The 13,430-nt window shown below is 31.7% G+C and overlaps 1 protein-coding gene across 5 annotated transcripts in view; it reads right to left on the bottom strand.

Annotated features, from left to right (window-relative positions):
• The window catches only part of RhoGAP15B (RhoGAP_ARAP and RA_ARAPs domain-containing protein RhoGAP15B), a 105,828-nt gene that overhangs the window by 16,322 nt on the left and 76,076 nt on the right, over positions 1–13,430 (bottom strand). For all 5 annotated transcript variants that reach the window (XM_067273718.1, XM_067273717.1, XM_067273719.1 and 2 more), the window contains 3 exons: positions 8,149–8,471; positions 2,567–2,812; positions 2,223–2,300 (listed from right to left, as the gene is read on the bottom strand). In XM_067273718.1, the coding sequence (XP_067129819.1) occupies positions 2,223–2,300; positions 2,567–2,812; positions 8,149–8,471 (647 nt within the window). The remainder of the gene's footprint in view (positions 1–2,222; positions 2,301–2,566; positions 2,813–8,148; positions 8,472–13,430) is intronic.

Here is a 13,430-nt window from a genome sequence, read left to right as displayed (position 1 = left end):
CAAACACAGTATGTTATAGCTGGATCTAACTAGCCACCAAAAGAGAGTGAATTAATTCAAAACAGAACCCTACATGGACATCTTTGCAACTTCATTAAAACAACCAGAAAGCTATCGTTAACAAGGAAAGAAGGAACGAAAAACCAATGAGAAGATAACCCAATGAACAATGGACTGACACAGGCATCTGGATCAATACAACAGAATTGATATTGTGTAAATAATGTAAATACTATCAAATTGTCAAGCTTAAATTGTTTAAATGTTTACTTTCAAAATCACATTGTTGGCAAAGTAGCCACAATTGTAAATTTTTATATGTTTTTGTATTGTCATTTTCTTTTTGTGTTTTTTTTTAATAATGCCAGGTTTAGGCAGCTCATGTGATCCTTTTGACTTCACCTTCTATCCTTCCCCTTACTCTCTGACTTTTATTTTTCATTCCTTTCATTTCCTTAAGGGCTAAGTCTGTCAAGCAAGACAGACAGCTCTCTTAAACTTTACCCTAAATAAATAAAAAATAAAATTGAGGCAAAACCAGAGAGAAAGAAGTGATCCTTGCACCTGTTAGACACAGAAAAGGCAATCCTTGTACAGTACCTGACAGATGCAGACAGGTAAATTTTGCACTTGCTGCCACAAAAGAGGCCATCTTCGTACCTGCAGGCCATGGCAGACGACGATCCAAGAACAAAGTAATCAATGGCGATTGCTTTTTCTTGTGTTTTGTTTGTTTTTTGCACCTATTTTCCATTAGGCACACGTAATACTGTTTTTATTTTTGACCCCTAGGTCAAAAATAAAAGCAGTATTACTTTTTCTGTTAGGTTGCACTCATCACATCAGAGAACAAGAATATATATTAATATTGTAATATTGAAAACAAAGTCAGGGACTCCTATTTTTATTTTCCTGGCTCTGTTATAGCTAACAGAGGAAAAGTATGGTGATCAATCAAAAAACAAGATTTTTACATATTTGGACTTAGGGGACCTTGAAACACCGGGAAATGCAAAAACATTCAGTTTTTTCTGTATGTATGGAAGTTAATGCTTGTGTGTGGCACAATTTTGTTTACCCTCTTTGAAGCTTAATAACTCCCATGCTTTCGAAAATGTCTAAAATTTTGCAGTAAGGTTTGTGTATTAGAGAAAATCATGCTATTAAATCTTGGTGTTTAAGGTTGACAGGATGAGGAGATAAAGGATGGTCATTTGTCATATCTTGAGTAGGGTTGAACTTAATGATGATTTTACTCGTTATTAGCATTTACAATTTTTTATAAAACCTATCCCTACTCTCAAAATTAATCTTTTTGTCATTTTATAATAATTAAAAATGTAAACAGTTTTTTAAATGAAATATTCTAACAGATAGCACCCCCAGAATTTTAAATGTTGCCAGGAAAGTTAAGTGATTCATTGCTACTTTTTTCATTTAAATAGACCCACATTACATTTCTGGATTCCTCGTCTCAATTAATGGAAAATGGCAAAGTTTTATCGAAATTGATCAATTAAATTTTGAGAATGAACTTGATTCTACAAGCCCAGACAAGACATGCTAGCAACTGTAAAACATTGCACAATAAAGTCACATGATTTGTGCGATATCTCTTTGTTGTGTGTGTAGTGAAATGGCCTTATATCTTGAAAATGAAGTCATAGACCCCATTTTTTTATTGCATTTTTTTGGATTCCGCATCACGATTAATGGAAAACAGCAAAGTTTAATCAAAATATATCGAACAGATTTTGAGAACAAACACAATTCTGTAAGCTTCATAGAAGCTTCACCAATGCTCTGCTTCAACAAAACATAAAAAAGAAAGAAAAATCATCTTAATGAATTAAATATGAAAAAAATATTTAATTCATTAAGATAATTTTTATTTCTCTTATTATTTTTCAAAAGTATGATAATACCAATTAAGAACCACTAAATATAAAAAATAAAGCTATTTAGATGCATTATACTTTATTTAAATTTTGAAGTGATTAGAAAAGATAATGAGAAAATGTAATATTTCCAAACAATTTGGAATACTGTTGAACCCTATAAACTTGCAGAAAACTAGTTTAATTTTCAAAAACAGACAACTGAAAATTTTCTTGATTTTCTGGTGTTAGAAATAAAGAGTTCATTGTATATATATGTTCAAGTATAGAAAGTTAATGTCACAATACTTTTTAATTACTTTATTATTTATTAAGTAAACTTACTTTGTCTGAGACATTCTAATAATTTTCTCACTTTTGATGAAGAACCAGCAATCCTATATATTCCTTGTACTGTAGTCCCTGAAAAATATTTAAAATTATACATTGCATAAACTTTTTAGAAATAAGTTTAGATAACAGATAAATTACAATTAACAATTTTTTCTCTTATAATTGATCATAATTTTATCTATTTTAGACTACTGAGGTGAAAATGAAATGAATTGATGCAGTTTGTATTAGTTTATAGTATTTCTTTTAAAAATGATTTGTAATTTTTAATAAAAAGTTATGATAATTAATTTTAATACAAAAAAATGTAACAGTTATGAAAAATCTGTACTAACCATGTGTACTTATGAAATTCAGGCACTTATCTATTATTACAGGAACATTTTCTTGTGTCATATAATGATCAGTTAAATAACTTTCTGGTGGTAAAGTCCAAGCCTGATGTATCACTTGATACCATGATTCTGTATGTATGGGCCAATATCCTTGTATATAAAAAGCTTTTTGAGGTAAGTCTATATGAAATAATGGACCACTTGATGATACTGATGGGCATCCTTGATTAGTATTTGTTAACTTGACTATAAACAAACATTTTTAAAAATATCATTAATAAATAATTTTTGATTTCATTTCAACTAATATACATAGTGTATATATTAATAATTTATGACTTTTCTATTATTTCAATTTGATTTTTTATAATTTAAAATAAAAAAATATAACATGTCTATTATGCAACTTTCTTCATTTGTATTCAGTTTCAATTTGTACTTTTATGAATTAAATAAAGAAAAAATCATATATATATATATATATATATACAATTTCACTAGTACTTACTATCCTGGCCATTTTATCAGATATATAATCAATTTTTGAATCAAATCCAAAAAATGTTTTATGCAAATGAAATCAATAAATTTGTGGAATGTTAGAAGATGATTACAAATAATGAAAATTACATTTTTGATAATGAATATATCAGGTAATCAAATAAATAATGTTGTTTCTTTGAAATGTGAATAAAAATGCTTGTATTTTTTGTTTAAAATAATTTTATTCATCAAAATATTCACCTTCACATTCAGTTACATTTTCTCAATGGTTTGACAATTTGAAAATACCATGTTAGCATTAAAAATTGAGTTATTTCCTCTTTTATAGCTGCATGATTTGTAAATTGTTTTCCATGCATATGATTATCTAAAGTTAAAAAAATGTAGTAATCCAACAGAGATAAGTCAGCAGAATAAGAAGAATGAAGTAAAAGTTCCTATCCCAAATGCATTATCTTGTTTCTTTAATTTCTGCAATGTGTATGTGAGTGTTATCTTGTAAAAACAAACACCTCAACAATTTGCCAAAGACAGCTGTTTTAACCTTAATCTGCTATGTACTATACTCTTTGGAGCTGCTCAATGTATAAATCTGCTGTGAGGGTTTGACCAACATTCAAGTACTCATGATGAACAATACTCCTCGAAGTCCACCAAACACAAAGATTTTTTTTGGGCGTCATTCAAATCATTTATAAAAAAAAAAGCATTTTCAAACTGCCCTCCTATTGAGAAAGTAAAATGAATGTAAAGGTGAATATCTTTATAAATAAAATTACTTTAGACAAAAAATACAAGCATCTTACTCACATTTCAAAAAATTACATTTATTTATTTGGTTATCTGATAATATTTTAAAATAATCTTATGGTTTTTCTCAAAAATGCAGAAACTTTCCATTCAACCCAATATAATAATAATAATACAGTAAAAGCTTGATATAATGGACTATCATGGGACCAAAGACATTGGTCCATTATAATAGAAGTTTGTTTTATTGTGATTACTTGTTATAGACTTGTCTGTTATATCAAAAAGTCCATTACTATATAGTAGAATCACATTAGAATGGATCTTGATAATAGACCTGGAAAGCACATCTGCAGTTGGCAGATGTTTTCTCCAGGCCAAGACACCAATGTATTTTACTTCATTTCAGCAGATCTGTTATCACAAATATAAGGGGAGTCTACTGTAAGGTGCATTGCAAAAGTTTAGGTCCATGCCTTTCAGTTAAATAACACAACACAAACACATCTAAAGAAACCAACACATACATTTATTTGTGAAGGTAGCAGAAACATATAAAAATAATACATCATCATCAAACTAGCATATTATTTGACAACTGTAAATGCATAAACACACAAAATGAGATAATCCATGTGTTGCAAAAGTTTAGCTCCACCACATCCCCCGGATAAATAACAATATGAACCTGCAAGTTAAATGTTTTAAACTATTTTATACATGTTAACCCTTTCCCGGCCAGGGTACCGATCTATCGTTACCCTAATTGTTTCGCAAAACGGCCAGGGTACCGATTCATCGTTACCCTGATAAAAATCGATTTTTATAAAATTTATCGACAACAGATGTCAGCACTTGACGGTATCGTCTTGTTTATCGTCTGTTTCACATATTTTTGTCCAGGTGGTGTTTTGTCGACTTAAAAAATTTTAATTATCGATGGTTTTTTCTTAATTTTTCATTTTCTGATTATTTTTTATTTTATTTTTAGCATATTTATGCAATAATATTACAATAATAAGTTCATTAATGCTATAATAAATTTATTCAGCTATAATATGTTAATGCATCATAAATATTTAAGTTATGACCTTCAGTTCTGATATTTTATATATTTTTTTAATTTTTAGTTTTTAATTATTATTTAAATCTAAAATATCCGAAAATGTTACATCTATTGCTACTGGTAATCATATGTTTATTCCGAAAATAAATAATCTTGTTTGATATAAAATGAATAAAGTATATTAGTTCATTATATTAGTTGAAAGCAGAATAAAGTTCAGATTTTAAACAAATGTTTGATATAATGTGCAATAATTTTACAACGAATAAACATACATGCATAAATGTTATAGCAAATCGTACAGAACAATATTTTACATCGATCTGGCTCAGTGCCAATAAAAATGAAGTAACTGGAGAATGTCAATTTTAACAAAAAGTAACGAGTTTTCAAGTTTAAACGTCACTTATGATATATAATTATTTTTTTTCTCATAAATTTCTTTAATAAAATTTATCGAAAAATGTAATATCTAAAACTAACTATATTGATGAATATATGTGATTTTTTTCATATGAATAGAATAAGAATTTAATTTTTGGTGAATTTTTAAAATAATATTGCCTGATTCACTTGTTTTGTCCTTGGCCGTTTTACAAAGTAAGGGGGCGTGGCACCCGGCAGGGTAAGGGTTAAGAGTGAAATTGTCATATTGCTACAACTTTGAGTTGTGTGATTTGCTTGATATAACATTTATGGAAACATGGGCTGTGGCAGGGTGGTTATCTGCCTATGAGAGAGGCAAGATTGATGCATTAAAGCAGCAAGGGCTGTTCAACAGGGCTATAGCAAAATGGATTAATTGAGCACATAATGTGGTGAACAATTATGTATGTAACCAAAAGGATTACAACCAAAAACCCTGTTCAGGACATCCATGAGCACTCAGTGAATATCATCTTCGACAGATCGTAAACACCCTAAAACAATCAGGATCATCACACTCAGATAGTTGGCAGGTGATCCAATGGTTAATGTTCATGTCAACCCTATCAAGATCTATAAGGCTCAACGGACGACTGCTATACAAGAAGAAGAAACATCAGCCCAGATTGACATCAGACCATCACATAGCATGGGTAAAATGGGCTAGAGAACATTCAAATTGGAATACAGAGTGGAGACGAGTAGTATTCAGCGACAAAAAAAAATTTAATTTAGATGGTCCTAATGGCTGGTGCTACTACTAGCATGAGAGAGGACAAGATTTTTTCCATATGCCAAATGGGAGGAGGATCAGTAATGGTTTTGGATAGATTCAGATACAACAGAAAGACTAACATCGCATTTCTGAGTGGCATATAAAGGCCAGAGACTACCAGGAACTGTTGGATGTGCACCTTATGACATTTGGAGAGAGGGTTGAGGTTAAAGGATCATTCTGGACATTCCAACAGGACAACACACTAATCCATGTAGCACACACTACATGGGAGTGATTCTTAGACAATGGTGTGCATGTAATGGAGTAACCTGCTAATTCCCTTGACCTTAACCCCATGGAGAACCTCTGGGGAATCCTCGCTAGGAAGGTGTACACCTATGAACATGTTGCACAACTGCAGACAGTCATCACCTCTGTGTGGGACGAGATAAGTCAAGATGTGAACCAGCAACTTTTAGACAGCATGCCTCATTGTTTTTTTTACATTAGGGTGAAAAAGGAGGGGGGTTTCTGGAACGATAATATGTAATTTTAAATGGTGAAACTAAACTTTTGCAACACAGATTATCTCACTTTGTGTATTTTATTCATTTACAGTCGTCTAATAATACAGTAGAGCGTCGAAAATTGGAATCAATTGGGGACTGGGGTTGTTCCAATTAGTCATTTGTTCCGATTTCCGACTTTGTGCGAAAAAATATAACAACCTGTCCGATGTTCAAATTTTTCTCCGTTACATGTCGCTTCGTGTTGAATTTTCGTCGATTTTAAGCCTAATGAAAATTTTTATAATAATAATCGAGGCTATCGTATCGTTAAAAATTATTTCTGCATTTTGTACAAACAAAATAAATATATCGAAGAATATAAAAAACATGAAAATTATACTTTAGAAGTAAATCTAGTATCAAAAACGTTCGATTAACCACGACACAGTCCGACTGAAAATCGTTCCGATTTCCGGCCATTTCGATTACCGACGTTCTGATTAACGACGCTCTACTGTATGCTAGTTTGATGATGATGTATTATTTTTACACGTTTCTGCTACCTTCACAAATAAATGTATGTGTTGGTTTCTTTAGACGTGTTTGTGTTGTGTTTGCTTAACTGAAAGGAGTGGACCTAAACATTTGCAATGCACCTTATATAGTAATATTGATTTATGTACAGTACATTATTATTGTGGACAAAAGTCAATTATATAATAGACAAAGTTTCAGTTGTAAAGTGAATAAGCTAGATTTTTATTAAACTTATAATAAAAACAATACTTTTATTCATTTTCTTTAAGAATTGTTTTAAGAAAAGTCAGTTGTAGTTTTTCTCTTGCTTTCCAAATATCTGAAATTGTCTGCTTATTCAAAGACACTTCTTTACCAACTTCAGCTTAAGATTTTCTATCTTCAATCTGATGAATTATATCTATTTTTTGTGTTAAATCTAAAGCTTTTTGTTTTCTTTTATGATCTGTGACTTTGCTTTACAAAACAAATCTAAGGCTCATCACTCAGAGAAAACAAAGCCAAAACTGAATGAAAATAGTCAATCAGAAAATGAAACAAAAACTAAATGTAATGTAAAAATCTATGTTAAAAAATTATTACGAAATGACTTTTATATTATTTTTTGTAAATAAAGTAAATAAAATGATGACTATGATGAAATAAATAAAACGATGACTCTGATGAAATAAAATGGCATAACAAAAGCGATCTGCAGACCTGAAAAATAGTCTGTAGTAGCAGGAGCCTGTTACACAAATGAGTTTTCTTATAATTTGCCTATACTTTTGGCCAGATCAAAATCAGCCTCTGTAATAACATGAAGTCCATTTTATTGAGCTTTTACTATAATAACAATGACAATGATAATAAATGCCTAACCTTAAAAACAAGCAAATAGAAAGATTTTAATGCTGATAATGTCTAATATTCTTAATGTTATGCAATGATAATCTGTAACTGTTTTCAGAATTGACTTTAAACACAGATAATTCACAAGTTATCCACACAAAACAAAATGATAATTATTTAGTATTCTACTTGTAGTAAAGTTTAAAATAAATAACTTTAAATGGTTTCTTTATTTTCTTACCTACACCCATGGATTTTCTTAAATCAACTACTTCTATTACATTTATTTCAAGCTGGCTAACCAGTAAATTACGTCCTTTAACCACAATCCATGCTGTCTGCCAATGACCGGCAGTGCCCTCTTTCAAATATACAAAACCTGCATGCTTAAAATCAATAAACCATTCTTCTATGTGGCAGGAGAGAGGTGACATTGCTTTATAAATATATTTTAACCATTCCTGACGTTCCGAAGGCAACCTAGCACCAAATAAAAACTGTCGACCTTCTTCTTTGGTTGTGCTGAGTTCAAAACAACAGAGTTCTAATTGACAATTTGTGCAGCTGTAAGAAATAAATTAAATTGGTGAAACTTTTTCATATCATTTCATCTCTTACTCACTAGAATGGCTTTCCATAATGAAATAATATAAATAAAATTGTGAAAATTATTGTTCTATAAAACTTTAATTACTTTATTAAATTAGTAATATTTTTGCATTGTTATTTAATTTTATTAATTCATAAAAAGATTTATTCAATTTTTGAAAAATATAAGGTTTGAAGATAGAAAAGTTAAAAATTGAATAACCAGACTTAAAACAAAACCTTTAATATTTGGCTGAGGATTAGGTTATATTTTTCACTACCTTCAATAGTTATGCTATGAATCAGAACTGATCTGAACCCAAGCATGGCTACTAAAGATAGTCCAAAAACATTTGTTTTATGGTAATTTAAGCTATATTAAAGGTTTGGTTATTGTTTTTCATATGATTTAGCAATTAAGTTCCATAAGTGAGTTGTTATAAGCAGTAAAAATGTGCAAGAAAATAATTCAATATAATGTGGGTGATAAATTTACTTATATATTAATTTTTTACTTTATGTTATATTTCATCAAGTTTTTTATAGTTTCCTGTAATGGATACAGAATTATTGCATTTTTCATAATTTTTTAATGTTAGAAATAAAGATTTCTATCAAATTTTACAGACATGAAATTAGGTACCAACTATATTTCCTTACTGAAGAGACAATATAAAATAAAATAATCAACCATTCCAACTTCAGCAAAAATTCTTTAATCCTAAGAACGTTTTCAAACGCATTAAGCGTCCATCTTCAGTTACATCTTTAAATTAAATATGAAATTCGAACTAATATTAAATTCGAACAAATATTACATAAATTAACGGTACGATTACAATAAATAAATAAATACATAAAAAATAAAAAATAAAATAAAATAAAAAAATAAACAGGATTATCGTAATTTACAAAATTATGTCAATATTTCATCAACAAATAAAAATAAAATAAAAATAAAACAAAAAATAAAAACGAAACTAAAAAACAACGTGCGGTTTAAACCAATCACGGATTATCGCTATATTTCTTTACAAATGCCTTCATCCGTCATTAAAGATTTAAAACAATATCAGCTCTAGGATTTATCGTACTTCTATGTTTAGCCCAAATCATCGCACAAAGATTTCCAAGCTGTGGAAAGCCCATCAGCGTCCCTATAATTAATGCATTGCGTACTTCTCTGCGCTCTGTGGATCTCCAATTTTTCGAAAAATTTTATTGCGTGTCTCGATCTAGTAGCCCTGATGATAGAGGCTTGGTCCCAAAAGACCGTGATGCCTTGCTGCTTAGCATAACTGGCCAGGACGGTACTATCAACTGATTTTTCCACCGATCGCTTGTGTTCATTAATCCTCTTTTTTAAATTTCTCAAAGTTGCCCCTATATATACTAATTTAGAATCGAACCTATGATCCCTTAATGGTATCGAATAAATTCCTGTTAGTGAGTTACGCTCATACTTCATCTTATCATTCCTTAAAAGCTTGTATATGGTCGGATTACGTCGATAAATAACCTGCAAATTCCTACTCTTGGAAATCCTTTTAACTAACGGCTTAAGAAAAGGAATGTAATCGAGGATCACTTTCTCTCTTGGTTGGTTTCTACTCCTCCCACTCGTTCGGTTATGGTGTTTCTTGATGAGAGCATCTATTTTTTCTGTTCTGTAGCCATGTTGCAAAGCCGTTGTTCGGATGTATTGTAGCTCTTTAATTGTATCTAAAACATTGGTGCAGTGTGTGTGCGCTCTCTGTATCCACGAGCGAAATACTGCCATCTTGATATGCCCCGGGTCTGCAGAGTTCCTAGGGATAACGATTGGGACTGATATCGGTTTCCGATAGACATTCGTGCAGATTTCCCCTCCTACACATGTTATAGTGAGATCCAAGAAATTAACACTATTATAACTTTGCTGATCTAACTCTAGAGTTAAACCATAGGGGTTTTGATTCATTAAATCTATAAACTTTTTGATGTTGCGATTGTCCTTCCACACGATAAAGATGTCGTCCACGTATCTCACGTATAATAAAATATCATCTCCTACTATCGGGAGAATACTGCTTTCTAGCTTGCGGAGTACCAATTCGCAGAGTATATAAGACATAGGGCTACCCATCGGTACTCCTCGCCCCTGTATATAAGTTTTGTCCTCGAAGCCAAAGAAAGATGTGTGACATATCAAGTCCGCTAATTCCAAGATCTGGGTGTGGTACTTTGCAGCGTTCTTAATATTGGCGAATAAAAAGTCTCCGCAAGTACGCCCTGTAGTGGAAAAGTGTAATGCTCCGACGTTCAAGATAGAAAAAGTACTTCTTAAATTTATACAAAGTAATATGCAAGTTTCGCCGTTTTCGATCAAAAACTCGATAGAATTGATCCAAAAACTTGAGGATGTTACGCTCATGAATGAGGAGTGTTTAACGGTATTAGATTACAAGGCATTATACCCTTCCATCAAGCTGCCTCCTTGCTTTTGTGCCTTGCGGGACTTTTTATTCGCCAATATTAAGAACGCTGCAAAGTACCACACCCAGATCTTGGAATTAGCGGACTTGATATGTCACACATCTTTCTTTGGCTTCGAGGACAAAACTTATATACAGGGGCGAGGAGTACCGATGGGTAGCCCTATGTCTTATATACTCTGCGAATTGGTACTCCGCAAGCTAGAAAGCAGTATTCTCCCGATAGTAGGAGATGATATTTTATTATACGTGAGATACGTGGACGACATCTTTATCGTGTGGAAGGACAATCGCAACATCAAAAAGTTTATAGATTTAATGAATCAAAACCCCTATGGTTTAACTCTAGAGTTAGATCAGCAAAGTTATAATAGTGTTAATTTCTTGGATCTCACTATAACATGTGTAGGAGGGGAAATCTGCACGAATGTCTATCGGAAACCGATATCAGTCCCAATCGTTATCCCTAGGAACTCTGCAGACCCGGGGCATATCAAGATGGCAGTATTTCGCTCGTGGATACAGAGAGCGCACACACACTGCACCAATGTTTTAGATACAATTAAAGAGCTACAATACATCCGAACAACGGCTTTGCAACATGGCTACAGAACAGAAAAAATAGATGCTCTCATCAAGAAACACCATAACCGAACGAGTGGGAGGAGTAGAAACCAACCAAGAGAGAAAGTGATCCTCGATTACATTCCTTTTCTTAAGCCGTTAGTTAAAAGGATTTCCAAGAGTAGGAATTTGCAGGTTATTTATCGACGTAATCCGACCATATACAAGCTTTTAAGGAATGATAAGATGAAGTATGAGCGTAACTCACTAACAGGAATTTATTCGATACCATTAAGGGATCATAGGTTCGATTCTAAATTAGTATATATAGGGGCAACTTTGAGAAATTTAAAAAAGAGGATTAATGAACACAAGCGATCGGTGGAAAAATCAGTTGATAGTACCGTCCTGGCCAGTTATGCTAAGCAGCAAGGCATCACGGTCTTTTGGGACCAAGCCTCTATCATCAGGGCTACTAGATCGAGACACGCAATAAAATTTTTCGAAAAATTGGAGATCCACAGAGCGCAGAGAAGTACGCAATGCATTAATTATAGGGACGCTGATGGGCTTTCCACAGCTTGGAAATCTTTGTGCGATGATTTGGGCTAAACATAGAAGTACGATAAATCCTAGAGCTGATATTGTTTTAAATCTTTAATGACGGATGAAGGCATTTGTAAAGAAATATAGCGATAATCCGTGATTGGTTTAAACCGCACGTTGTTTTTTAGTTTCGTTTTTATTTTTTGTTTTATTTTTATTTTATTTTTATTTGTTGATGAAATATTGACATAATTTTGTAAATTACGATAATCCTGTTTATTTTATTTTATTTTATTTTTATTTTTTATGTATTTATTTATTTATTGTAATCGTACCGTTAATTTATGTAATATTTGTTCGAATTTAATATTAGTTCGAATTTCATATTTAATTTAAAGATGTAACTGAAGATGGACGCTTAATGCGTTTGAAAACGTTCTTAGGATTAAAGAATTTTTGCTGAAGTTGGAATGGTTGATTATTTTATTTTAGGTACCTAACCTTTACATTACAAGTAATTTCATGTTTTACTGAGCTGCATTAGATTGTGTCTACAGTCACACAGTCTCTCTCACACACACACAGGATCATAATTAGCATACCTTATTTAACACTATTTAGAGATATTTAGCAGTCCTAATGCAATTAAATCTACTGTGGTGACATTTCAGGACATTTTGAAGACATTTCCATTAAAAAAAATTTGTACTATAAGTTCCACTTTTGGCACTTCAAGCAATGAGAAAGTAATTTCCTTTGCATAAGCGTACATGTTGCAGCAAAGTTTTGGATCTAAAAGTGACCACAACTATTGAATGAAATTCTTATCAGTTATGATGACCAACACCTTGCCAAAACTGTTTTATGAAAAGAATGGCAATGATGCAGCTGCACTTCAAGAATTTCACTGTCATAAAAATTTATGCTGAGGACTATTGACTCAACAAGTTCTGAAGAGAATTAGTTTCCTTGAAATAAATGATCAATGTCTGGGAGTTGAACCCAGCCAATGGCACAAACCTATCACTTCACATGTTACCACAGCCTTTGTTGAACAGTCAGTGAATAATGTTACAGACTCAGTAATGCATTAGCAGAGTTATAGCAGTTAGAGATAATCTATGGCACAATGTGGAAAATACTAAGAGAGTTGGTGCATTGTTATTCTTATAAGTTAACCACAATCAAAAGTTGCTTATTGCTGATAGGGAAATTTGACTGACCATTGCATTCAATTTCCTTGCTACAATAGATGTGTCATGGCTGTAAAAACTTGTGGAGATATGCAACACATTTTTACCTCAATGAACACAATAAATACTGCACTTGCCTAAAATTAGAACCTAGTATG

This window comes from Centruroides vittatus, unplaced genomic scaffold (assembly GCF_030686945.1).
Source record: "Centruroides vittatus isolate TY-2023 unplaced genomic scaffold, ASM3068694v2 contig_487, whole genome shotgun sequence".
Classification (NCBI taxonomy): Eukaryota; Metazoa; Arthropoda; class Arachnida; order Scorpiones; family Buthidae; genus Centruroides; species Centruroides vittatus.
The sequence above is the reverse complement of the archived record's forward strand: the minus strand, read 5'-3'. Positions and strand labels throughout refer to the sequence as shown.